The 21,889-nt window shown below is 31.5% G+C and overlaps 1 protein-coding gene across 1 annotated transcript; it reads right to left on the bottom strand.

Annotated features, from left to right (window-relative positions):
• Window positions 1–2,216: 2,216 nt before the first annotated feature.
• LOC126812202 (M-phase phosphoprotein 8) lies at window positions 2,217–19,918 on the bottom strand. Its single transcript, XM_050538456.2, has 15 exons — window positions 19,755–19,918; window positions 18,347–18,508; window positions 15,694–16,323; window positions 13,818–14,268; window positions 13,619–13,680; window positions 11,395–11,437; window positions 10,876–11,007; window positions 10,463–10,560; window positions 9,927–10,013; window positions 9,083–9,237; window positions 8,565–8,716; window positions 7,907–8,034; window positions 7,700–7,786; window positions 5,590–7,086; window positions 2,217–5,550 (listed from the first exon to the last, which is right to left on the bottom strand). Exons 1-14 carry the CDS (start codon window positions 19,902–19,904, stop codon window positions 7,039–7,041), a joined length of 2,385 nt encoding a protein of 794 aa, XP_050394413.1. The 5' UTR covers window positions 19,905–19,918; the 3' UTR covers window positions 2,217–5,550; window positions 5,590–7,038.
• Window positions 19,919–21,889: the final 1,971 nt, after the last annotated feature.

Below are 21,889 nucleotides of genomic sequence, written 5' to 3' on the forward strand. Positions count from 1 at the left end.
AGAGCGTTCACAAGATTCAACAAAGTGAAACGAGGGCCATAACTCTAGATGTAATTAAAGGAAATTGCTGAAATTTAAAAGGCTTCTTTGTTTTACTAATTTAAATGATGCATATAAATTTCATACAGATCGGTTGATAACTTTTGTCGTTAGAGCGTTCACAAGGTGCAACACAGTGAAACAAGGGCCATAACTCCAGAAGAAATTAACGAAAGTTATTGAAATTAAATAGGCTTCTTCATCTCACTAATGCAAACAACATATATCAATTTCAAAACAATCGGTTGATAAATGTAGTCTGTAGAGTGTTCACAAGAAATTGTGGACCACGGACAGGGCGACGGCAATATACATGTAGCCGTATAAAAAGTGATGAGCTTCAGGCATCTTACAATTCCACTTAAAGTGTTCATTTCCAATACTGTCAATTCTTACACTTAAAACCTGTTTAAAGTTCATATTAATGTTTAAAGCTCATATAAAGTGAAACAAGAGCAAATTGTAGAAGAAATTAACAGAAATAGTTGAAATTTGATAGGCTTCTTCCTCTTAACTAATTGAAAGAATGCATACAAATGAAATACAGATTGGATGATAACTTTTGTCGTTTGAGGTTCTACAAAGTGAAAGAAGGGCCATAACTGAAAACTAAATTAACTGAAATTGTTGAAATTTGATATGTTTCTCCTCTTAACTAAGGTTAATAAGGCACATAAATTTCAGGCAGATCAGATAAAAACTTTTGTTGTTGCTTTTCACAAGTCTCTGCAAGAGCCATAACTCTAGAAGAAATCAACAAAAATTGTCGAAAATCATTATGCTTCCTTGTTTTACTAATTTAAATTATGCATATATATATATATATATGTTGTACTGATTTGAATTATGTGTATATTTAATACAGATCGGATGATAACTTTAAGAGTGGGTTTTTTTTTCTATAAACATTATTTTATTTAATTTCAGGATTGGGAGAAACGGGCAAAGCCTATATAATCCCTCTCCCCAAAATTTTAACATGTAAAGAAATAAGACAAAAGAAATATGTACACTATTTACAATATAACACATAAATATAACTACATTCAATCAATCAATTGCAGTTGCATACAAAGTGGGCTAATAATAATAGAGCCTTCGCAAGGTTCTTTAAAGCAAAACAAGGGCCATAACTCTAGCAGTAATTAACAGAAATGGTTGAAATGAAATCAGATTCTTTATCTTACCAATGTAACCAACATATATAAATATCCAAATGCTCGGATGGTAAATGTAGTCTGTTGAGTGTGCACAAGACAACATAACAACAATAGTATATGACATTTCTCGGTGTTGCAAGCAGTTCACTCATTCAACCCAGCTGCCGTTTGATGTTGATTGTTGTCTTCATGCTTATTAAACAGTTAACCTCAGATTTAAGGGAACTGAACAGATTGTTTCCCCATAGATGTATCACTATAGGCCTAGGACTGTACAGCTATGATATGCAATGTCTGAGATTTTAGGTGTCTTGTCCTGTGGGTATGTGGTGTGGTCCTCCTACACTTACTATTAAAGATACATTATGGGAGATAAGATAAAGAGATGGCAGTTCTCGCAATAATAGTTAAAAACTAGATAGTGTAAAGGTAATTTGCTGAAAATTTCAGTCAAATTGATCCACTATGAGCCGAGAAAGAAGCGGGTGAAATTTTTGCAGTCTAGGTCATCATTACTAAAATCATTAATATAAACAGCATAGTCTCGATTATCCACTTTTTCTGATTTAATTATCAACGGCTGTTGGCGGCATATAGGAATCTAATCCAGCCAACATCGAAGGCTAGCCTTGACATCGAGAGTTTATTATGGTCTGGATAAGTTAATTAATGTCTAATTGATAATTTAGATAACATTTCAGGCCTAAAGAAAGACTTGTAATAAGCAGATTTTGCTCTTGCATAATGCATGTTTAAAGCCTGCTATTTGAAAATCTTGGTGCAGTTTCTTAATGAAATGGGGTTTAACATCCTACTTTTCTGCACAGACTGAACTAATGAAGATGGGCATTCGCCATCCAATATGCTATTGGGGAAAATTTGGCCCATACAGCGGCTCTACCGCCTACTCTTCTTATACCTCTAGGCCAATGTATACACAGCTCCCTGTTCATTTAACACATTAGTGATTAATGGCAAGACAAAGTCCAATATGTACAAATTAGAACATCTTAAATATTATGTTAATAATGATTTATTTCCATTAGAAAAGATCACCACCAGACAATATAGCCACTCATCCCTGGTGAAGCAAACAATCACTACATTCATAGTCCAAGCTTTTCAAATTATAAATGTCAAAAACATATCAAAATTTTGGCACAAAAAAGCTTATACCATCGATAATAATAATAATAAACAAATTATGAATATAATAATAAACTGTTATGTACAAATCTAACCCAAATATACAGAAAAGCCCTCAAACCTCATCATTTATTATCATACTACATAATACCAGCTGTATTATACTAACTTATATGAAATATACAAGTACATGTATACAAAATAATACATAATATCTCCTCTATACATTCTTATAAACTGACTAACAATCATGGCTTACTATTACATAACATTGCTACACAATATTTAGCTTCACAGATACAATGAATAAAGAAGAAAATAACCTTTTATTTCATTAAATGCTGATATGTTTTCTTTTGTTGGCTGTTTTTGTACGAAAAATGATATAAATGTCTCAAGGTAATTTTTCCTCCAAAAAAATGTTTTTTTATTTTTTTTCATCATTTTTTATTTTTTTCAAAACAAAACAATTTAAACTTATAATTTAGTTTAATGAATTCACTATCCACAAATTTCTGTTAATTTACATGTCTTTGACACCAATAATTTATATACAAAAACTAAACAAAAACAATATTCAAACAAAGAAAACATTAAAAACTCAAAATGGAAACAAATAATTCATATATATAATTGATAACTATGTTGTATTTACAAACATTGAGAATAATAACAAAAATGCCTATGACCCATCAAACAGAGGAATATGTGACAAAGAATGAGGACCTGTGTTACCAATAATGTTTCATATTAACAGAATTAGCCGCCACAGCTCATTCTAACCGAATCATTTTCATGTGCATAGGTCACATCTTTGAATGTGTGCTGTACACAGATAAAACAATTTACTTGCTGTCAATCTTTTCACAAATTGTTTACTGATGATTTATCAAATTTGTTTTACATACACATTTATTCCTAATCAAATTATGAAATTAGTAAAATTTCTTGAAGTTTAAAGATTAGATGGGTCATATAATAGATTCTACAGACATACATATGTAAAGCACCCTGTTACAACATCTATTTATACAAATTGTCATTTAATATATCAAATTCTGCATTGATCAGTGAGTTTTCATACAGCTAGTTATTATATTATGATTACTATACTGTCCATATTAAAATCTTTCAAATCAGAGATATTATTTTTCTTTTTTAAGCTTATATTAGTTATCATGAGATCTTTGTTTTGGCACAATATATGAAATGTACAGAGAAGATTAAGAGGAGAGTTTTATGCTTTCTAACAAATAGCTTGATGAATTATTAAATTAAAAATAAAGTTGTTTTAATTCTTTTTATCAATGAAAAAAAAAATATTATGTACTAACAAAATGGTTAACCCGTAGTTTAAATCAGTGAGGATTGCACCTGGTTATAAAAATTAAGAGGTAAAAAGGAATTAATATATATTTTTTCTAGTGTTACATTAGGTTTTCAAAATAATTACCGGGTCTATGTTTGTTAAAACTAAACTAAAAATGAAAGATCAATTACATGTATACATCAAATCCGCCCATGAGGTATTCCTTCATTGTTAAAGAATGTAAAAGTTCCCAATTGTATATTTACAATCTCAGAACTTTCAATCATGAAAATTGTACAATGGGTGAGGTCAAATGTAGTGTTAGAGTTAATAGTTATGACGTAATGTAACACTAGAGTAACGATGTTCCTAACTTTCGACCTCAAATAAAGTGTTAAGCCAAAAAGGGAGATAACTACAGTTTTAATATCATTCAACTGTGGATAAAATTACAAGATAGAGTCTCCAGACAACACTAGTGTTACCTGAAACAAATTCAAACATGGCTTCCGTTTATCTTGCTCCGAAAAGTTCTTGGCTCATTTCTAAAGAATTGACCACAACAAATATCAGATTTTGTGTGTTTCGTATAAATATTGAAGGACTTTTAATATTGAATAATGATAGTTGACGAAAAAATAACATTTTATGAAAATTAGGTAACATTATACATCTATTTTTGACCTCGATAACCTAGAGGATAGAGGTAGTGTGCTATTGATGCCCATGTTAAATAAATAGGAAAACTTCCATGAGCTGAGATTAGGGAAACACTAGAGTGACTCTAGTGTTGGATCCACTACAGTTGAGTAATTAAAAGCCAAGATAATGTTACAAATTTGGTTGAGGTCAAAAAAGTGAGTCAGTGTTAAGTTTAAAAGTAAAAATTAAAGGTGCATTATGGAAGATTAGATAAAGAGCTGTCAGTTCTCACTTTAATAGTTACAAACTAGATAATTTAAAAGGAATATGCTGAAAATTTCAGTCAAATTGCTCCACTCTGAACCGAGATATTAGCGATTGAATTTTAGGCCTAGCCTCGATCATCATTGCTAAAGTCAGTAGGATAAAAAACATAGTCTTGATTATCCATTGTTGGATTTAATCATCGATGAGTGTTGAGCAGCAGATCAGATTCAAGACCTGCAAAAGGCAGATTTATCTCTTGCATAATGTATGTTTAAATAAAAAAAATAAAGTTTTAACTGCTCGTCTCAGAATCAGATTCATTTTATAATTCTCCAGTAATAATGTACTTAGAGGTAGATAGAACAAACCAATTATAGGAAATGACCACGAGTCTCAAATTTAAAATTTAATATATTTTCCAAAGTGTAAACTTTTTTCTAACCTTAACATCAATTTAAGGGGCTCAGCTTAACTCTTTTACTGACACAAACTCTAGCACTAACTTTTTGTTCTGACCTCACCCAATATATGAAAATACAATTAACTATTGTTTATACATGTAGTTTGAATGTACACCGCTGTTTACAACAAGTCTTTTTTTATACCAAACAGATCAACTCAAGTCAATAAGGTGAAAACAATGGAGAATTTTTACTTGATCCGAATGTCAATATATTTGATATATCTAAAAGATATGTATGAGATTTTATCTATCACCTTAAATCATTTTAAAATGAATAGAAACAGAAATCAAAAAGATGAAGTCTAGGAGATATGGTTGTATATATTATTAAATGCAAAACAGTCAATATCACCTATGAAATTTATTATTAGGAGATACTTCATTATATGATTAATAATAAATTCTACTAATAGCTACACATATAAATGCTACACAAATAACAATTACCCAATTCTAAACAACTACTAGCATGACTAAAGGCAAGTGTTGATAAAAGAAAAAAAAAGAATCTATAACCATTAAACCTTCCAAAAGTTAATTTGTTTTCTAGGTGGACATTAAACCTTCCAAAAGTTAATTTGTTTTCTAGGTGGAAGTAATAATCTAGTGTGTGTATAATGTCTATAGACAGAAATTTATTTCTATCTTTCGGAGTAGATTAACTCTATTATATCAGCTGCCTTTTGTTTATTATGAACTAATTTTGACTCGTTTCACGATAAAATAGTTTCATCAAAAACAGAAATTATTAATGAAATATTACTTTAACTATTAATCTAATAAAATTATCTGTCTATATTATTTTTAATTTAGTATAATTATTTCTAACAGATAAAAATTTAAAAAGATTATACATCTCATAAAAATTTTGAAATTAGACAATTTTAAATTTATTTTGCAAAGTTCTATTATAATTATTATATGCTATTATGATTATACCTCTTCTACATTATAATCTAATATATTAATCTATTCTAATTTCATTCCTATTGTATTCTATTAATAAATAATATCATCTTTATCTACTATATAATATATGTTCTTAATTATAACAATAAAATATCAAAATAGGTAACAAAATGCTGATAAGTAGATAGGTACATGTACTATGTATGTATAATATGGTATAATTACTGTAATGCACCTTCTTCTACAAGTCAAATATTATATATTTATAAATATTCCAAGCCACTGATCGTCATTTGAGGGTTTTTGAATACTTGACAAACTACAATATTGTGGAAATATCAGTCCAATAAATGATTCAATTCCATATTATTATAACGACATGACGAATATCAAAATTTGCAACATTCAGCATTCTCTGCTGACCCTTATAAGCAAGCCCAGCATTAAATATATGTGATGGGTAAACTCTTTTGATGGGCCTCTTTTTAATATGATTGAATGCCAACAGAAAGATTATCTACCAATTATATTTAGGTTTAAGTTTCTTGATTAAATGTAAAAGTATATTTTAGCATGGATTAGATTATATATTTTACAAATGACGATCATCAGCTTTAATGGTATCAATATATCTTAGGAACTTGTGGAAATCATGATCTTTCGATGTCTTAGTAGTCATGATGATGATACATGGTTTGTCTTATAAATGCAATGTTAATATACAAATAATGCCCTATTTTCTATTTTAGAACAATGAGGTTGAAATGGTAATGTGCCTTATAACTTCTTTTTTTTTGGCGAAAAAATAGGGCATTTAGAAAGATAGATATTTAACAATGTTACATACCAGTCAACACAAGTACACAATGTAGATGTCACAAACTTCATCTTTTTTTTTTTCAGAGGAATATTTTTATAATAACAATAAATGTTAAATGTATAATTAACTTGGCTAAATATTTACAAAATAAATTAAAATAAATCAAGTTGTAATAAAGTTGATGTTAATAAATTATCTTACACTTTATTTCAATATATTAATAATTTTATAGTTCTCCTACTACCATTAGTAATAATCTCTTCATATTTTACTACGGATATTCTCACGTCACCATCAACTGAGCCTTATATGCACACACTACTAGTTTAGCCTAAAATACAAAATTACATATTTATAGTTTAGATTGTCACACAATGAAACATAATACATGTATGCCCACAGCAGCTAAAACATTCAAGTTGTCCACAAATTTTATCGCATTGTAAATTTTTAGACAAATAAAAAGTTGCTTTTTATACTGCATAATAATATAATTGCCATTGCATTGTCAAGATTCTATGACATAATCAAGGGCAATAACAATTACCGGTATCAGAAATTGTTGGAATTTGAAAGGATAGGCTTCTGTATCTCACTAATCTGAATAAAGCGTGCAAATTTCAATCAGACTGAATGATATTTATTGTTAGATCGATCACTAGGTTTTATAAAGTGAGGAAAGGCAATAACTTTGAAATTCAATGTAAAAAACATACAATATCTAAATGTTCTAAAAATCCGATGATAAATGTAGTCTGTGAAGCATTTACAAGAAATTGTTGAAATGATTGTTTAAAAAATTGTCTGTAGGAAAGACGATACTACTGCTACAAACAAATGGAAGAATCTGATATTGTGTAATTATGCCTGAGATCAAGGAGTTTGTTTTAAATAATTCAATATTCTCTTCTAAATATTCAACAACTTTTAAATGTAATATTTACCTTTGATGCCGGTGCCGATTCTGTATGAATACACAATTCATTCTTTCCTGGTAATAATGGATGACAGGACAAGACAAAGTTGGAATTCTAAAAAATTAATATCAACAAAATCAGTCAATAAACAATATCAATGTATTCTTCTCATTAAACAGTTATGATAACACGGTTCAAGGGAACTTTTAAAAAAGATAAGATATTATTATTTACCTCTGTTAAAGTTGGTTGTCGAACACCGTTTAATACAACACCGGTTACAGCACATGGTCCATATAATCGACAGCGTATATCATTATGTTTAATTCTTGCATGTGATATAAACAATAGAAATCCAACACCTACAAATTAAACAATATTATATTATGGTTTTTAACCATTACAAAACTACTGTTCAACTGTTGAAATTTTCAGGTTTATATCTGTATACATGTACATATTGAGCAGGTTGTCAGGAATGTTTCTGATCTCATAGTTATCTCAATCAAACATGCATTCAATGTTAAATCAATCAATGAGGTAAACGAAATCTCTTTAGATTTTGCTGAAATTCGGTTAATGTACTTATATAAACTGTAAAGCTGACAATCCATTCAATTTTTAGATGATTTGACACAGAATGACTCATATATGGGCCAATAATCTCTTGATTTCCATTTGACTGAGTTTGCGTATTAAAAGCATGATCAGTGGTAATGTATAATATAAATATTTAAGCTAAAGATAAAACATGTTTGAGACCACCGTGTCTGGACCTTTCAACAAAATTAGTCATCAGTTCTTCAAGAGTTTAGTGGGCCTCCAGTATCAGAACCTTTACCCTTAATAAAAAATCTGGTTTGAGAAAATTCAAATGATGAAAGAAACTAACCTGGATGTAATGGTTCCATAACATGTTTAAAATCTATCACAAACTTGTTTCCTTCATTAAGAGGAAAACATTGCAATGGAAATAAAGCCGTTATAATTCTGGCTGTATTATTTAATGTCAGAGCTACTTGTCTATCAAACTCGGTTGTTAACCTTTAAAAAAACAAATTAAAGAGTTTAGACAAGAATAACCAGAGACAGTTTTAAAGATAGGTTGAAAGGCAATGAAACTTATGCCTACAGCAGTTAAGTCTCCAATCACACATTTATTCTTTTTAAGGTAATGGGAGAAATTAAAAGACGCTAAAAACTAATCGAGAGTAACAATTCATCAAATAAATATTACAAATAGTTAATATGTAATTAGCTTCTAGTTCTTCCTAGTACTCGGCAGAGCCTCGTTTTTTGTTACTTTATCAACTTGTATTATTTTTTGATATCAAAAAAGATGGGTAGGAGATTCTCTATTTATATAAAACATGTACTTGGTATTAATATTCAAATATATTATATATTTACCTTGATATATGATCTATCATAATATCTTCTACATCAAAATGTCTCATTGTCTTAGCATAGGTTAAAGCACTATAACCATTATTAGTTGTTAGAGCAAAGTTAGCTCCATTCTCTAATAAACACTGACAAATCTGCTTGTGACCACGTTTAACAGCCTGAAATAAAAGTGATTAATCGGAAATTATTATGACTTAACAGTTTATTTTCTTTTGAGAATAACAAGATTTTAGGTGAGAACCTCTTACATGTAGAAATCAGAAGCTTGGAGAAGGCAGGGATTCAAGTAGGCTGTTTTACAGAGTGGTGACCTCGCCACACTACAATTTTTCAGAAGTAACATCTCAGAACATTGTTAACTTATGAACCGCCAGCTAGGATTCTGATTAAATTGTCATTAGATTAATCATTAAATCAATGTCTCTTGAAACAGCGTTCAGCTTTATCTTAATCAACTAGACAATTGTTTAAAATGAAGTGTTACACCTCGGCTTATAATTTTAAAAGCTTGCAGTCAATGGCATTGTTCATGTCATGTGACCTGTGCATGATGTCATATAGACCTTAGCCTGTAGTATTGTTATTATAAACAAAATGGAGGTCGAGTAATCTAAACTATGTTCTGGTTTTTGTCCTTTAATAATGTTCAAACGGCAGGAAAAGGCAGTACTTTGTGGCAAATTTTTAAAAATTTCAATGGGGGAGGGGGGGGCAAGCCCTTAGCAGCATTCCCTCGCTTATCTCTGCCAGAATAATTCTGGGGGTAAACCCTGAAAATACTTATTCTAGCCCAATCTTTTAATTAATATTAAATCACATTATTATAGGAGCAAGGGGAATAACTTACCTTAATTAAACCAGTTTCTCCTGTAGGTTGTTGTATATTCATGTTTGCACCAATTTCTATCAACAATGCCAAGGTACAAATATCACACTACAAAATATATCAATATAATATCACAGTCACATCGATTTAAAACCTAATCATATACAATAAAATGAAAAGAGCAGAGTTTAACATTTCTTTAAACTTAATATCTTGGTCACTACGACCTACTCTTATATCGAATTCCAACTGTCAAGGGATCTTTGACGTGCACACCAATGTGTACACAGGACCTCGGTTTTTCATCCTATCTGGACGACTAGCCAGCTTTCCTTGTTAGGCCCTCCATCCTGCATCAGACAAGGGGGAACCACGCCGGAAAATCTGGATGAACTCTCTCGGCAAATTCAGGGATCGAACACCCAATCTCCAGACTAGTTAGCCAGCGTCTTACCCACTTAGCCACCGTGATCCATTGAGTCACTAATGACTAAACTAATCATTACATACAACAGCTTAACAAATGTTTATAGATATTTCTCTCAACAAAAACTTACTTTTTCACAGGCTAGCATCAAAGCAGTACATCCACTTTTATTTTGAGCATTTAGTTTAGCTCCATGGTAGACTAATAATTCACAAATATCATCATATGCTGTGGAAAAAAACAAAATCACATAATATTAAACATTTCAACCTTTTTCTCTTTATGGGGGGGCCACTGTGCCACAGAAAGTATGTCACAGGCACTAGGTCCCAGACTCCATCCTAGTGTTGACCCCAAAAAGTTCCTCTGGGTTTTCCAGCTTAAGTTTCCCCTTGTGCAGGACAGAAGGTCTGGCTAATAAAAGCCTGATTAATATGTTTCAAATAATTCAATCCCCTGGCATTCCTTTTTTTTCAGAAACTATGCATAGCACTGAGTGTATAATAAAATACTGGATATAAATAGATTTATAAGTCAACTTACAGTTAAGTACAGCCTGCATGAGCAAGGTATTACCAGATTCATCAGGTTGTTCAAGATCATAACTTGTCATGGAAGAAAATGCTCTCTTTACTAAATCATAATCACCATCTAACACAGCCTGTTTTAGTTCATCTAAAATCAAATCATTCAAGTATGTCAAATTAATTTTAATACTTTATACTATAAATTCTGTAAATGACATTTCGCCGACACAATAACACAAGACAAATCTGGAAATGTAATACCAAATCTGAGACAGCAAGAATAAAAATAGACTATTTCGCCTCACTAATGTAAACAACATATATAAATTTCAAAATGATCAGTCTGTAGACTGTTCACAGGAAATTGTGGACAACGAACTGAGGCGATGGCAATATATCACCACATTTCCATGTGGGCGCATAAAAATTGGATCTTTTCAAATGACACTGTGTTGAATATTTTCTTATTACTAAAAATAAACATAAACTAGGTTTTAATGTATAAATAATGTTAGATCATAATGTATACACATACCATCGGTTAATTCAGCGGGATTAGAGCTGGGTGAAAAAGACATCTAAAAAGAAAAATATATATCATATTACACAAACTCATATCTTGTTAAAGACTCATATTTATCAAAAAATACCTACACATAATATTAATTTTTATGTGTGGGGATGAATCATGTAATTTGTGAAAATACAAAACAAAACAAAGAGAAAAAGATAGGTTGCCAGGCAACAAAACATACGCCCACAGCAGCTAAATCGTCCGAGCGGTCGTCAAGGGTTGTCGCATATTTATTCCTTTGTAGGTAATTGGGAGCCTTTACAAGACAGTTCCATACAGATCAGATTATAAATTTTGTCGTTTGAGGGTTTACAAGGTTCTACAAACTGAAGCAAGGGTCTTAACTCAGGAAGTAATCTACAGAAATTATTGAAATTTGACAGGCTTTTTCGTTTTATTAATTTAAATAATACATATAAATTTCATACAGATCACATTTGTCATTCAAACGTTCACAATCGCCATAACTCTAGAAATTATTGACGGAAATTGCTGAAATTCAATAGACCTGTTTCACAATATTAAATGATGCATATAAATTTCATACATATCGGATGATAACTATTATCAATCGAGCATAAACAAGGTTTAACAAAGTGAAACAAGAGCAATAACTCTAGAAGTAATTATTGTAAATTGCTGAAATTCAATAGGCTTTTTCGTTTCACTAATTTAAATCATGCATATAAATTTCACAAAGATCGGGTGATAACTTTTTGCGTTAGGGCGTTCACAAGGATCAATAAAGTGAAACAAGGGCCATAACTCTAGACGTAACAAACGGAAATTTCTGAAATTCAATAGGTTTCTCCGTTTCAGTAACCTAAATAATGTATATAAATTTCAGAAAGATCGAATGATAACTTTTGACGTGAGAGCGTTCACAAGGATCAATAAAGTGAAACAAGGGCCAAAACTCGACGTTATAAACGAAAATTGCTGAAATTTAATAAGCTTCTTCGTTTCAGTAACCTAAATAATGCATATAAATTTCAGAAAGATCAGATGATAACTTTTGATGTGAGAGCGTTCACAAGGATCAATAAAGTGAAACAAGGGCCATAACTCTAGACGTAATAAACGGGAATTGCTGAAATTCAATAGGCTTCTTGGTTTCAGCAATCTAAATAATGCATATAAATTTCAGAAAGATCGGATGATAACTTTTGACGCGAGAGCATTCACAAGGATCAATAAAGTGAAACAAGGGCCATAACTCTAGACGTTATAAACAGGAATTGCTGAAATTCAAAAGGCTTCTTCATTTCAGCAATCTAAATAATGCATAAAAATTTCAGAAAGATTGGATGATAACTTTTGACGTGAGAGCGTTAACAAGGATCAATAAAGTGAAACAAGGGCAATAACTCTAGACGTAATAAACAGAAATTGCCGAAATTCAATAGGCTTCTTCGTTTCAGTAACCTAAATAATGCATATAAATTTCAGAAAGATTGGATGATAACTTTTGACGTTAGAGCGTTCACAAGGATCAATAAAGTGAAACAAGGGCCATAACTCTAGACGTAATAAACGGGAATTGCTGAAATTCAATAGGCTTCTTCGTTTCAGCAATCTAAATAATGCATATAAATTTAACAAAGATCGAATGATAACTTTTGGCGTTAGAGCATTCACAAGGTTCAATAAAGTGAAACAAGGGCCATAACTCTAGACGTAATAAATGGAAATTGCTGAAATTCAATAGGCTTCTTCGTTTCACTAATTTCACCAGAGCAATAACTCTAGAAGTAATTATTGTAAATTGCTGAAATTCAATAGGCTTTTTCGTTTCACTAATTTAAATCATGCATATAAATTTAACAAAGATCGAATGATAACTTTTGGCGTTAGAGCGTTCACAAGGTTCAATAAAGTGAAACAAGGGCCATAACTCTAGACGTAATAAATGGAAATTGCTGAAATTCAATAGGCTTATTCGGTTCACTAATTTAAATAATGCATGTAAATTTCAGAAAGATGGGATGATAACTTTTGGCATTAGAGCGTTCACAATTAATTGTGGACGACCGACGGACGGACGGGGGCGACAGCAATTCAATGTGGGCGTATAAAAAGGGAGGTGACTCTTCTGCTTTCCTATTAAAGTCATATTATCTCCCCTTAGACCACATAGTGGTTTATGCACTAAAACTATTATGATTATTATGAACTAAATTCTCACCTGTCTATCCATATCATCGAGATCAACTTCATCTAAATCTATTTCAAATCCAATATCACAGCCTGTAGGGAAAACAATATGGATATAAGAAGGTTATGATGAACTAACTTTAAAATCAAACAAAAACTGTATGAAAGTGTGTCATTTTCAGAAAATTCACTATTTAGCATATTTTTTACAATTTTAAATTCAAACTTACCCTCATCTTGACCTTTGGTATCTGGCAATAAATTCAACAACGAACCACTTAAAAGTTTTTCCAACGGCTGTGTAAACTCATTTTTCAATCGAATATTACTAAAATGTGCATTTTTATCTAAAGTTTGTGAGCTATCTACTTTGTGGACTTTCGATCTGGAACTATTAAAGTCTGATAAATGTGATACAATATTTTGTCGTGTTTCAGCTAAATTTTCTTTTCCACTAATAAAATTAGTAACCACATTACAACTCTGTTCTAATGGTGATGATTGTTTAGTAAGTTTTAGAGAATCTAATTTCGTTCTCTTATGAGCCACTTGATCCTGCTCACAATCCCTTCGTTGTCGAGTAGCACTTTTAGTAGAAATAATTTCTGTATACGAACGTGGAGAGCTTCTTTGAGGTGTTCGTCTCTTACTCCTCTCACTAGAATCAGGTAAGAGACTCAGCTGAAATTATAAATAAAAATAATGGTAATTTTAAATAAATTCACAGCTTCTTAATTAAAGCATTTATCTATACATGGTAAAATTGTCTCGACAATATGAATATTCTAGAATGAAATGACTGAAATTATTAGTCGCTTTTTTTCTGACGCAAGGTTTGGCAGAATTATTGACAAAAGATACAAATGAAGATCACCCTGAAAACCTAGGTGAATCTATGTCAAAATACACCTTTCTTACATTCATATTGTATTTCATATCTACAGTGTGAATTATTATAAAATATAACGAATACCTCTACTGTATTATCATCCATAGTTGGACAGTGCAATAAAATTTAACTGATAGCAGCTTGTTAATTACGCATTAGTTACATGTACCAAGAATGCAACCAATCACAGCTCTATATACAAACTAAATACATCTAAAGCTATTATTGATCCAAATACATGTACATGTATTATATATATATTGTCTTCTCTATTAAAATCTTAAAAAATATTTTTCAGTCTCAGTTTTCATCAATAATGCCTTCTAATGCAGTCAAATTTTACATGTATTGTTAGTACATATAATTTGCTTCATTGTAAAACTATGTTTAATAGTTCAAGATCTAACTTAAAACTGTAGGATTATTAGTATATATATTAAGACTATATACACATACCATGTCTACATGTATGTGACACCTTTATTTTATATCCTAAGTACATTTCGTGCAACATATGCAGACAATAATAACAAGAATCAATGAAAAATCAATATCAACATACGTGGTGTATACTGTGGACTACTACTACTATATGTGCTACATTCATATTCACATTGAATTCAATGAAATAATCAATAACATAAAGAGATCTATTTATTTTTATTATACATGTATAACCTTTTTACCAATACTTGATAATATGATTATTAAAATTAGTGAAAGTGAATAAATTATTGATAGTGAACAAATTATGAAATAGTGATTTTAGTGAATTAATTAATCATTTAATTCACATCTCTTGATTGTATCTTTAAAATATTATTACATGTAGATTTATTTTCTTCACATCTCAATGTCAAGCAAAACAATATGGCAGTCTTGTAACTTTCTTTAGAGTCAACATCTACATGTAAATATACATGTTTACATGATCATGTGGGGAAAAAAAACCCTACATTGTATACAATATATATGTAACCTTTCATTATAATAAATATATTTCTTCTTTTAAAGATACAATCAACAATCATCGTACATTTATCCTCAAATAGCCAATTGATTCAAAATGTAAACTTTTTCACTGTGCTGGACTTTAATTTCCCGATTCTTTGTCAATTGTCAACTTTCTCATTAGACGCTGCTGCTATAACTGTTTGACAGTTGGTCTTTTAATCCTCTAGTTTACAGATAATTATTATGTATTGATGGTTACTTACTTTGTTTTCTGAAATGGTCTGTTTCCGATCTTCAGGCGAGTCACAAGTTTTATTGAGAGACGAGTCAAATACACCAGAGTCAAATTCACTACTTGGGTTCTCACTACTAACACTCTGAGGTGTTGCTACTGAAATATCACTACTCATAGAACTTCTAGTGATTGCACTGTCATTACTGTCATTACTAATATGATCACTTTCAGCTACTTCTTTATACGAGAGAGATTTCACAGCCTTACGTGTCTTTCTACCATTTACTGTCTTTGGACTGACTTTTTTAGACAAAGGACTTTTCTTGCCCTTACTTCTCTTTTTACTAGCACTACTGTCACTCTTTCTCCTCCCCGATGATGAGCTCTGTGTCTCGGGTGTGGGAGAAGTACATTTGGAGTTGTTAAATATCTGTTTAAAGGATGTAGGTCTGGATGCTCGACCTTGACCTTTTACCTTACTGTACATGTCCGTAGCAAACAGATTTACCTTTCCTTCTTCTAGATCTTTCCAAAAGGTGTCTTTAAGCGTCGTTTCTGGATTTTCATCAATCATAAACGGAGAACTGCTTTCAGGAGTGGTCTGACTAGAGATTGGTGAGTAACTGACATCTTCTTGCAATCGGCCTTCCATAATTGCCTGAAAAACAAAAAGAAGTACATGTATTTTTGCTTTTAACCCAATTAATTCATGATACTAGTCAAGTACATGTATATGTAGCTCTCAGACTTGAGGTCAACAACCCATAACAAATGCCAATCCATGTTTGACATCACAGACATTAATATCTAAAATTTGTCTAAGTAATGTAAAAGATTTCTTACTTGAAAATCAGCACCAGTATTATTTCCGGTTAAACCTCTTCAGGTTAATTAAGTGTACAAGTAATTAAAAATGTTCCAAGATTCATATAATGTATTTTTGCTTTTAATCCAATTAATTCATGATACTAGTCAAGTACATGTATATGTAGCTCTCAGACTTGAGGTCAACAACCCATAACAAATGCCAATCCATGTTTGACATCACAGACATTAATATCTAAAATTTGTCTAAGTAATGTAAAAGATTTCTTACTTGAAAATCAGCACCAGTATTATTTCCGGTTAAACCTCTTTAGGTTAATTAAGTGTACAAGTAATTAAAAATGTTCCAAGATTCATATAATGTTCTACTTCACTTATTTGATAGCATCTCTACTTGAGAAATGTATGAATGTTACAGAACTATGATATAACAAGTGGTCATCTATATGAGATGCCTATGGTGTAACCATGGCGATCTTAAATATGGTGTATATATAGTAACTAGGTACCTAATAAGGATAAAGATGGTTGACTAGCAGATGTTTACTGAACTATTTAATAGTAATTTGTTAATGAGTGTTAATTTTAAGTAGGCAGGTTTAACCATTGTTTCTTCTATTGTTAATTAATCTGTGCACCAACTGTCAGTCTACTACTTATCATTTCACTTATTATTTCTGTAAACAATGTGTTTACAATAGGGAATAAAATTTAAAATATTATGTAATCTTTACCTTTTCTGATATGAAAAATATTTGGATTAGAAAATATATGTTTACAGCATTAGGGAATAAAAGATATTATGTAAACTTCACCATATCTGACTGATAGGAAAAATATAGGGAATAAAATTTAATAGAATATGTAAACTTTACAATATCTTTTATTCTGATAGGAAACATATTTGGAATTAGAAAATTGTATGAGGATGTCCATGTAATATACTTGTGTAATCTCAACAATAAGAAGACAGAAATATTATATGAGTTCAAGATTGGTAATAGATAAAGAACAATATAATGACCAACACAAGCATGTGGTATATGTAATACAGATTTTGTAACAGTTTTATATACATGTAAGTCACATTGATGATGGCAATCGTAATTAGAAAATCTTCATTCAAAACATTGGGCTTAATTTATTACTAAACTTAGATTGACCTCACTGAGGTCGTAGCATAAAATACTGATCAATTATTAACAATACAAGGTTGCCATGCATTATACGCCCACATTTTGCAAGACATGGGCAGAGAAGGGACTTAAAAAAAAAAATAAGTGTTTTTTTTAGTAAAATCTGGGGCCATAATCCAGGAGGGTACGGTTCGATATGCATGAATATCGAAAGGAACTAAGAGCTTTTAGATATAAACATATATTTTAAGTTTCATCAAAATTGGATAACAAAATTTGTGACTTCCAGAATGTCCACAACCTTGGTATTACATACTTTACCTTATTTGCGTACAAGGATCAGCTATTTTGTTGGGCTGTTTCGGTCCGATGCTTGATTTTTTTGTACAATCGGAAGCCATAACCCAGGAAGTTACGGTTCAATTTGCGTGAATATCAAAAGGATCCAAGATCTTTGGGATGAAAATGTGGATGTATAAAAATATTATTGTCTGTAACTTGACGTTATGAGCCCAAGGATTCCAAAGATCAAAAACTGTTTGTGGTCAAGCTCTTGAATTTTAAAAAATGTTTTGAGTTAGAATATTAATAGAAACATTTCCTAAGATACCTTTTTCTATTTGACAGTACACATTTTCTTTTACCAGTTGACAGTAAAAAAACCCCACTATAGTCACATATTGACCTGTGGCAGTGTTACTTCTTTATTATCATTTGTACCTGTTTTTTCTTTCTTTCTTCTGCTCGTTTTCGTCTGGATTCTTCTCTCATAGCATCAAAATCTTCTATCATATCTAAACAACTGGCAAGATTTTCTACTGGTTCCCATGTATCGTGTGACGGTGGATATCCTCGCCATCTTACTTTATACAGTGATTTACCCTGAAGGAAAACAAGTTATCTCTAAATAATCACCGTTTCATATTATTGTCATATCACACCCAACACAATCAAACGTATCTAACACAAAAAAATCTGATTTCAAGATAAATAACATTGAAAATGTGAATGTTTCAGAATCAGATGAAAAAAAAAAAAGGACTGTGCCATGTAATTGTATCCATTCACACTAAAATCCTGTATCCACAATAAAGAAGAGATTTTAGTTGGCTCTAAAATTGGAAAGAAATTTTAGGATGTTAGGTTAAAGTAAAGATAAATGTGTAGGCCTACATATAACTACAATACTTAGTACATAAAGGTGTTTGATCTGTTGTGTGTAGAGCAACAGCATATTGCTCTGTGGTTGAACATATAAATAGACTTCATCATTAGGCAATGAATTTGATACCTATACAAATTTCATGCATTCGAAATTATAAAATATTACTGTGAATACATTAAATGTAGGCTAATGTGCAAATATTTGTGACAAATGGCAGACTGCATTATTTTTACTTGACCTGGTTTACATCATCAACCTAGACTTTTCATCATATGCCATTATAACCAGGGGGTATTTTCAGTATAGGCTTTCTTTTAAAGGATGGTCAATAAACTTTATGAGGTCAGTGAGTTTACTTCAAAGTTTAAGTGTTCTATGAGTATAGTAGGCTAGCAACTTTCTTAAATTCTACCTCTATCTAGTAGTAAAAGTATTATTACTCTACCAGCCGACATAAATAAAGCAAGCATCATCAGCCATTTATTATTACGAATTAAAAACTAGGTTAAATAGCATATTTATATACTATATCTATTTCTACAGTCAGTTGCTGTATATTTATACTGTATTTGGTTGGCTACATATCTAGGTTGAAAATAATGATGTAATTGTAAACTTAGAAGCCTTCTCTATGGTTGTATCCGTCGGTCATTATTCGATAGCTTTCCCAACAAGCCCGTGTGATCGTCTTCCATTCTCAATCCACTTACTCTCGTCTCGGCATAAAAATGAGTTTCATGTGGCTTCTCATGTAGTATTTTACTTGTTTGTACATCGTAAAGTAGTGAAAAAAATCAACAATGACACATTTTACAATATTTTTTCACACAAGGGGTAATAGTTTGGAGACAGGTTTTAACAAAAGAATTCCAATACTTCATGTCAACATTGCATACATGCCAAAAAGCTCGTGTCGAAGCAAATGGCACGAGCCGAAATAAAACACGCCCCCTTTTCACTTACCCCATTTTTACTCATTCCAACTATTTTTTCTACATCAAAAAGCTCTTCTTCTACTTCTTCGTCTTCATTTTTACTTTCAAACGAAGATATTGAGCCCTCTTCGTCCATTATCTTCCCTTCAGCGGGCACTCCTTCCACGTCCTCCGCCATCTTGGCTGTCTCAAATTGTGCCACGGATTGTGAATGGTCCATTATAAATTAGGGGTTACAGGTTGTAACAATAAATTAATATTGTTACTGATTGGGGCATGTTCTTTATTATTCTTTATGGAATTGGTGGCAAGGTGAATCAATTCACTGTAATTAAATTACTTATTTTAATCCAATTATCTAGCTTAATTATAATGGGACGAAACGAAATGGGTCATTATGTGACCAACAAACTGTTGCCCCCTTTTTAACAATACTGTCGTTCAAACACACTTCATTTACATATGAATAGCATTGAGCGCATGTCAAGTATATTTATAGATACCCACATGTGTATTATGTGTTGATATTATAAGAAGATCCATTGGCCAAAATTCGACCGTAGATTGATCCATTTCTTATACAGAATTGGCTGCACAGATTAGGGTCAAATCGGTGATAATCAAAGCGGTGTTGACCCAATTCCATTCCTTTGACCCACTTCCGTATTATTGTTGATGATGACCTTGTTCCAGAAACCGTAATATTATTGGTAGGCTTATCGACTAGCATAAACCACGGTCTTATCACAAACTACAGGTTTTTATATGTTAGCCTAACGTCTGTCTGCACTGAATTTTAATGGACCAGCCTGTTATAAATAGAATATCAGTATTTTTATTGCGAAGTTTAGTCTAAATGCCAGGGGTTTGTGTGAAATTCGCCCCTGGCTACCAATTTAAAACCCAGATTCCATATGTTTGTAAACATAGGGGTGTCAAACTGTCTAGTTTTCAACTATTGGCTAAACCGGTAGGGCGAAACTATTCCTGGCTAAGCATGTCTGTAACACTAACAGATAATTTATAAGGAGTTGGTTTAAAAATTCACTGCCCCCAGACAGTGTACTAAGAAATTCAAGGGTTTGGGTTAGACTTTGAAGGCATTTACAGCAACCGACAGACAGGTTAACCAAAATGAGGGGCACCATTTTATAATACTTTTCTTTCTTTGTATTTTACGTGTGTGTGTGTGCGTGTGGGGAGGGGGGCAGTATATGTTTTTATTTCCACGACACTCAAAAGCAACATATATATTACGGATTGTGTCATACATACATCCATTGGCAGTATATTCCTAACTTCCGTCATGGCACACTGTATGGCGTATGCCCGTCTTCAGTAGCCCAATCGGAGCAGCTACAGGACGTTAAACCCTATTTCATTTCATTTCTTATTCAAATGTCTATAACCTTTAATTTTTTTATTTGCATATTACGTGTATTAAGGTCAGCATACAAAACATACATAAATATACATGTACATGGATACAAAAATAGATTTATATATATAGTTGACATGGAATAATACATTGGGATAATATGAATACAACATGTAAAACGTGAGATGATAAAATTAAAATATGAGATAAATAACACTGAAATGTAAGTGTAAATGTACATGATGGTTGATTTACACAAAATGATCAGATATGGCGTAGGAACATGTACATACTACAGCATTAAAATAAACTAGACATTAAGGGAATTAAACTCGACAGAATGGTATGTATACATTGCTACAGCTTTTGCAAGGAAATCTGGGGGATTAAACAGAAATTCAAAAGTTAATTGACAAGATGGTATTAAAGTAGGGTAGATAAATTGCAAGCGCAGGTTTTCGTATCTGGGGCACTGGAATAGAAAATGGAATTAGTCTTCTACAGCAGAACGACAAAAACAATTGATATAATAAGCATTAATTAGGTATAGGCGCGGATACAGAGAACGGGGAGGGGGGGGGGCACGATAATGACCTCATCAATTCATTTGTCAACTCTATAAACTTGCAATATCATTTATTTCCCCTTCTTTCGGGTTCTCGTAATGCACTTGAACAACTTTTCTGAATTGTCGGAACAGTGTGTTTTTTTATTCGGTCACACCCATTCTTCTGTTAATAATTAGTCTGAAAATTTGGCAAAACAAACCCAACGCCTAGCCTTCT

This window comes from Patella vulgata, chromosome 2 (genome assembly GCF_932274485.2).
Source record: "Patella vulgata chromosome 2, xgPatVulg1.2, whole genome shotgun sequence".
NCBI lineage: Eukaryota > Metazoa > Mollusca > Gastropoda > Patellidae > Patella > Patella vulgata.

Bases quoted from the DNA above. Each gene is read 5' to 3' on its own strand.
- LOC126812202 (XM_050538456.2), bottom strand. From the start codon at position 19,904: ATGGCGGAGGACGTGGAAGGAGTGCCCGCTGAAGGGAAGATAATGGAC. The intron at 11,438-13,618 runs GTGAGAATTTAG...TTTTCTTTTTAG, and splicing joins TCGATGATATGGATAGACAG to ATGTCTTTTTCACCCAGCTC. The intron at 10,014-10,462 runs GTAAGTTTTTGT...TATATTTTGTAG, and splicing joins TGATGCTAGCCTGTGAAAAA to TGTGATATTTGTACCTTGGC.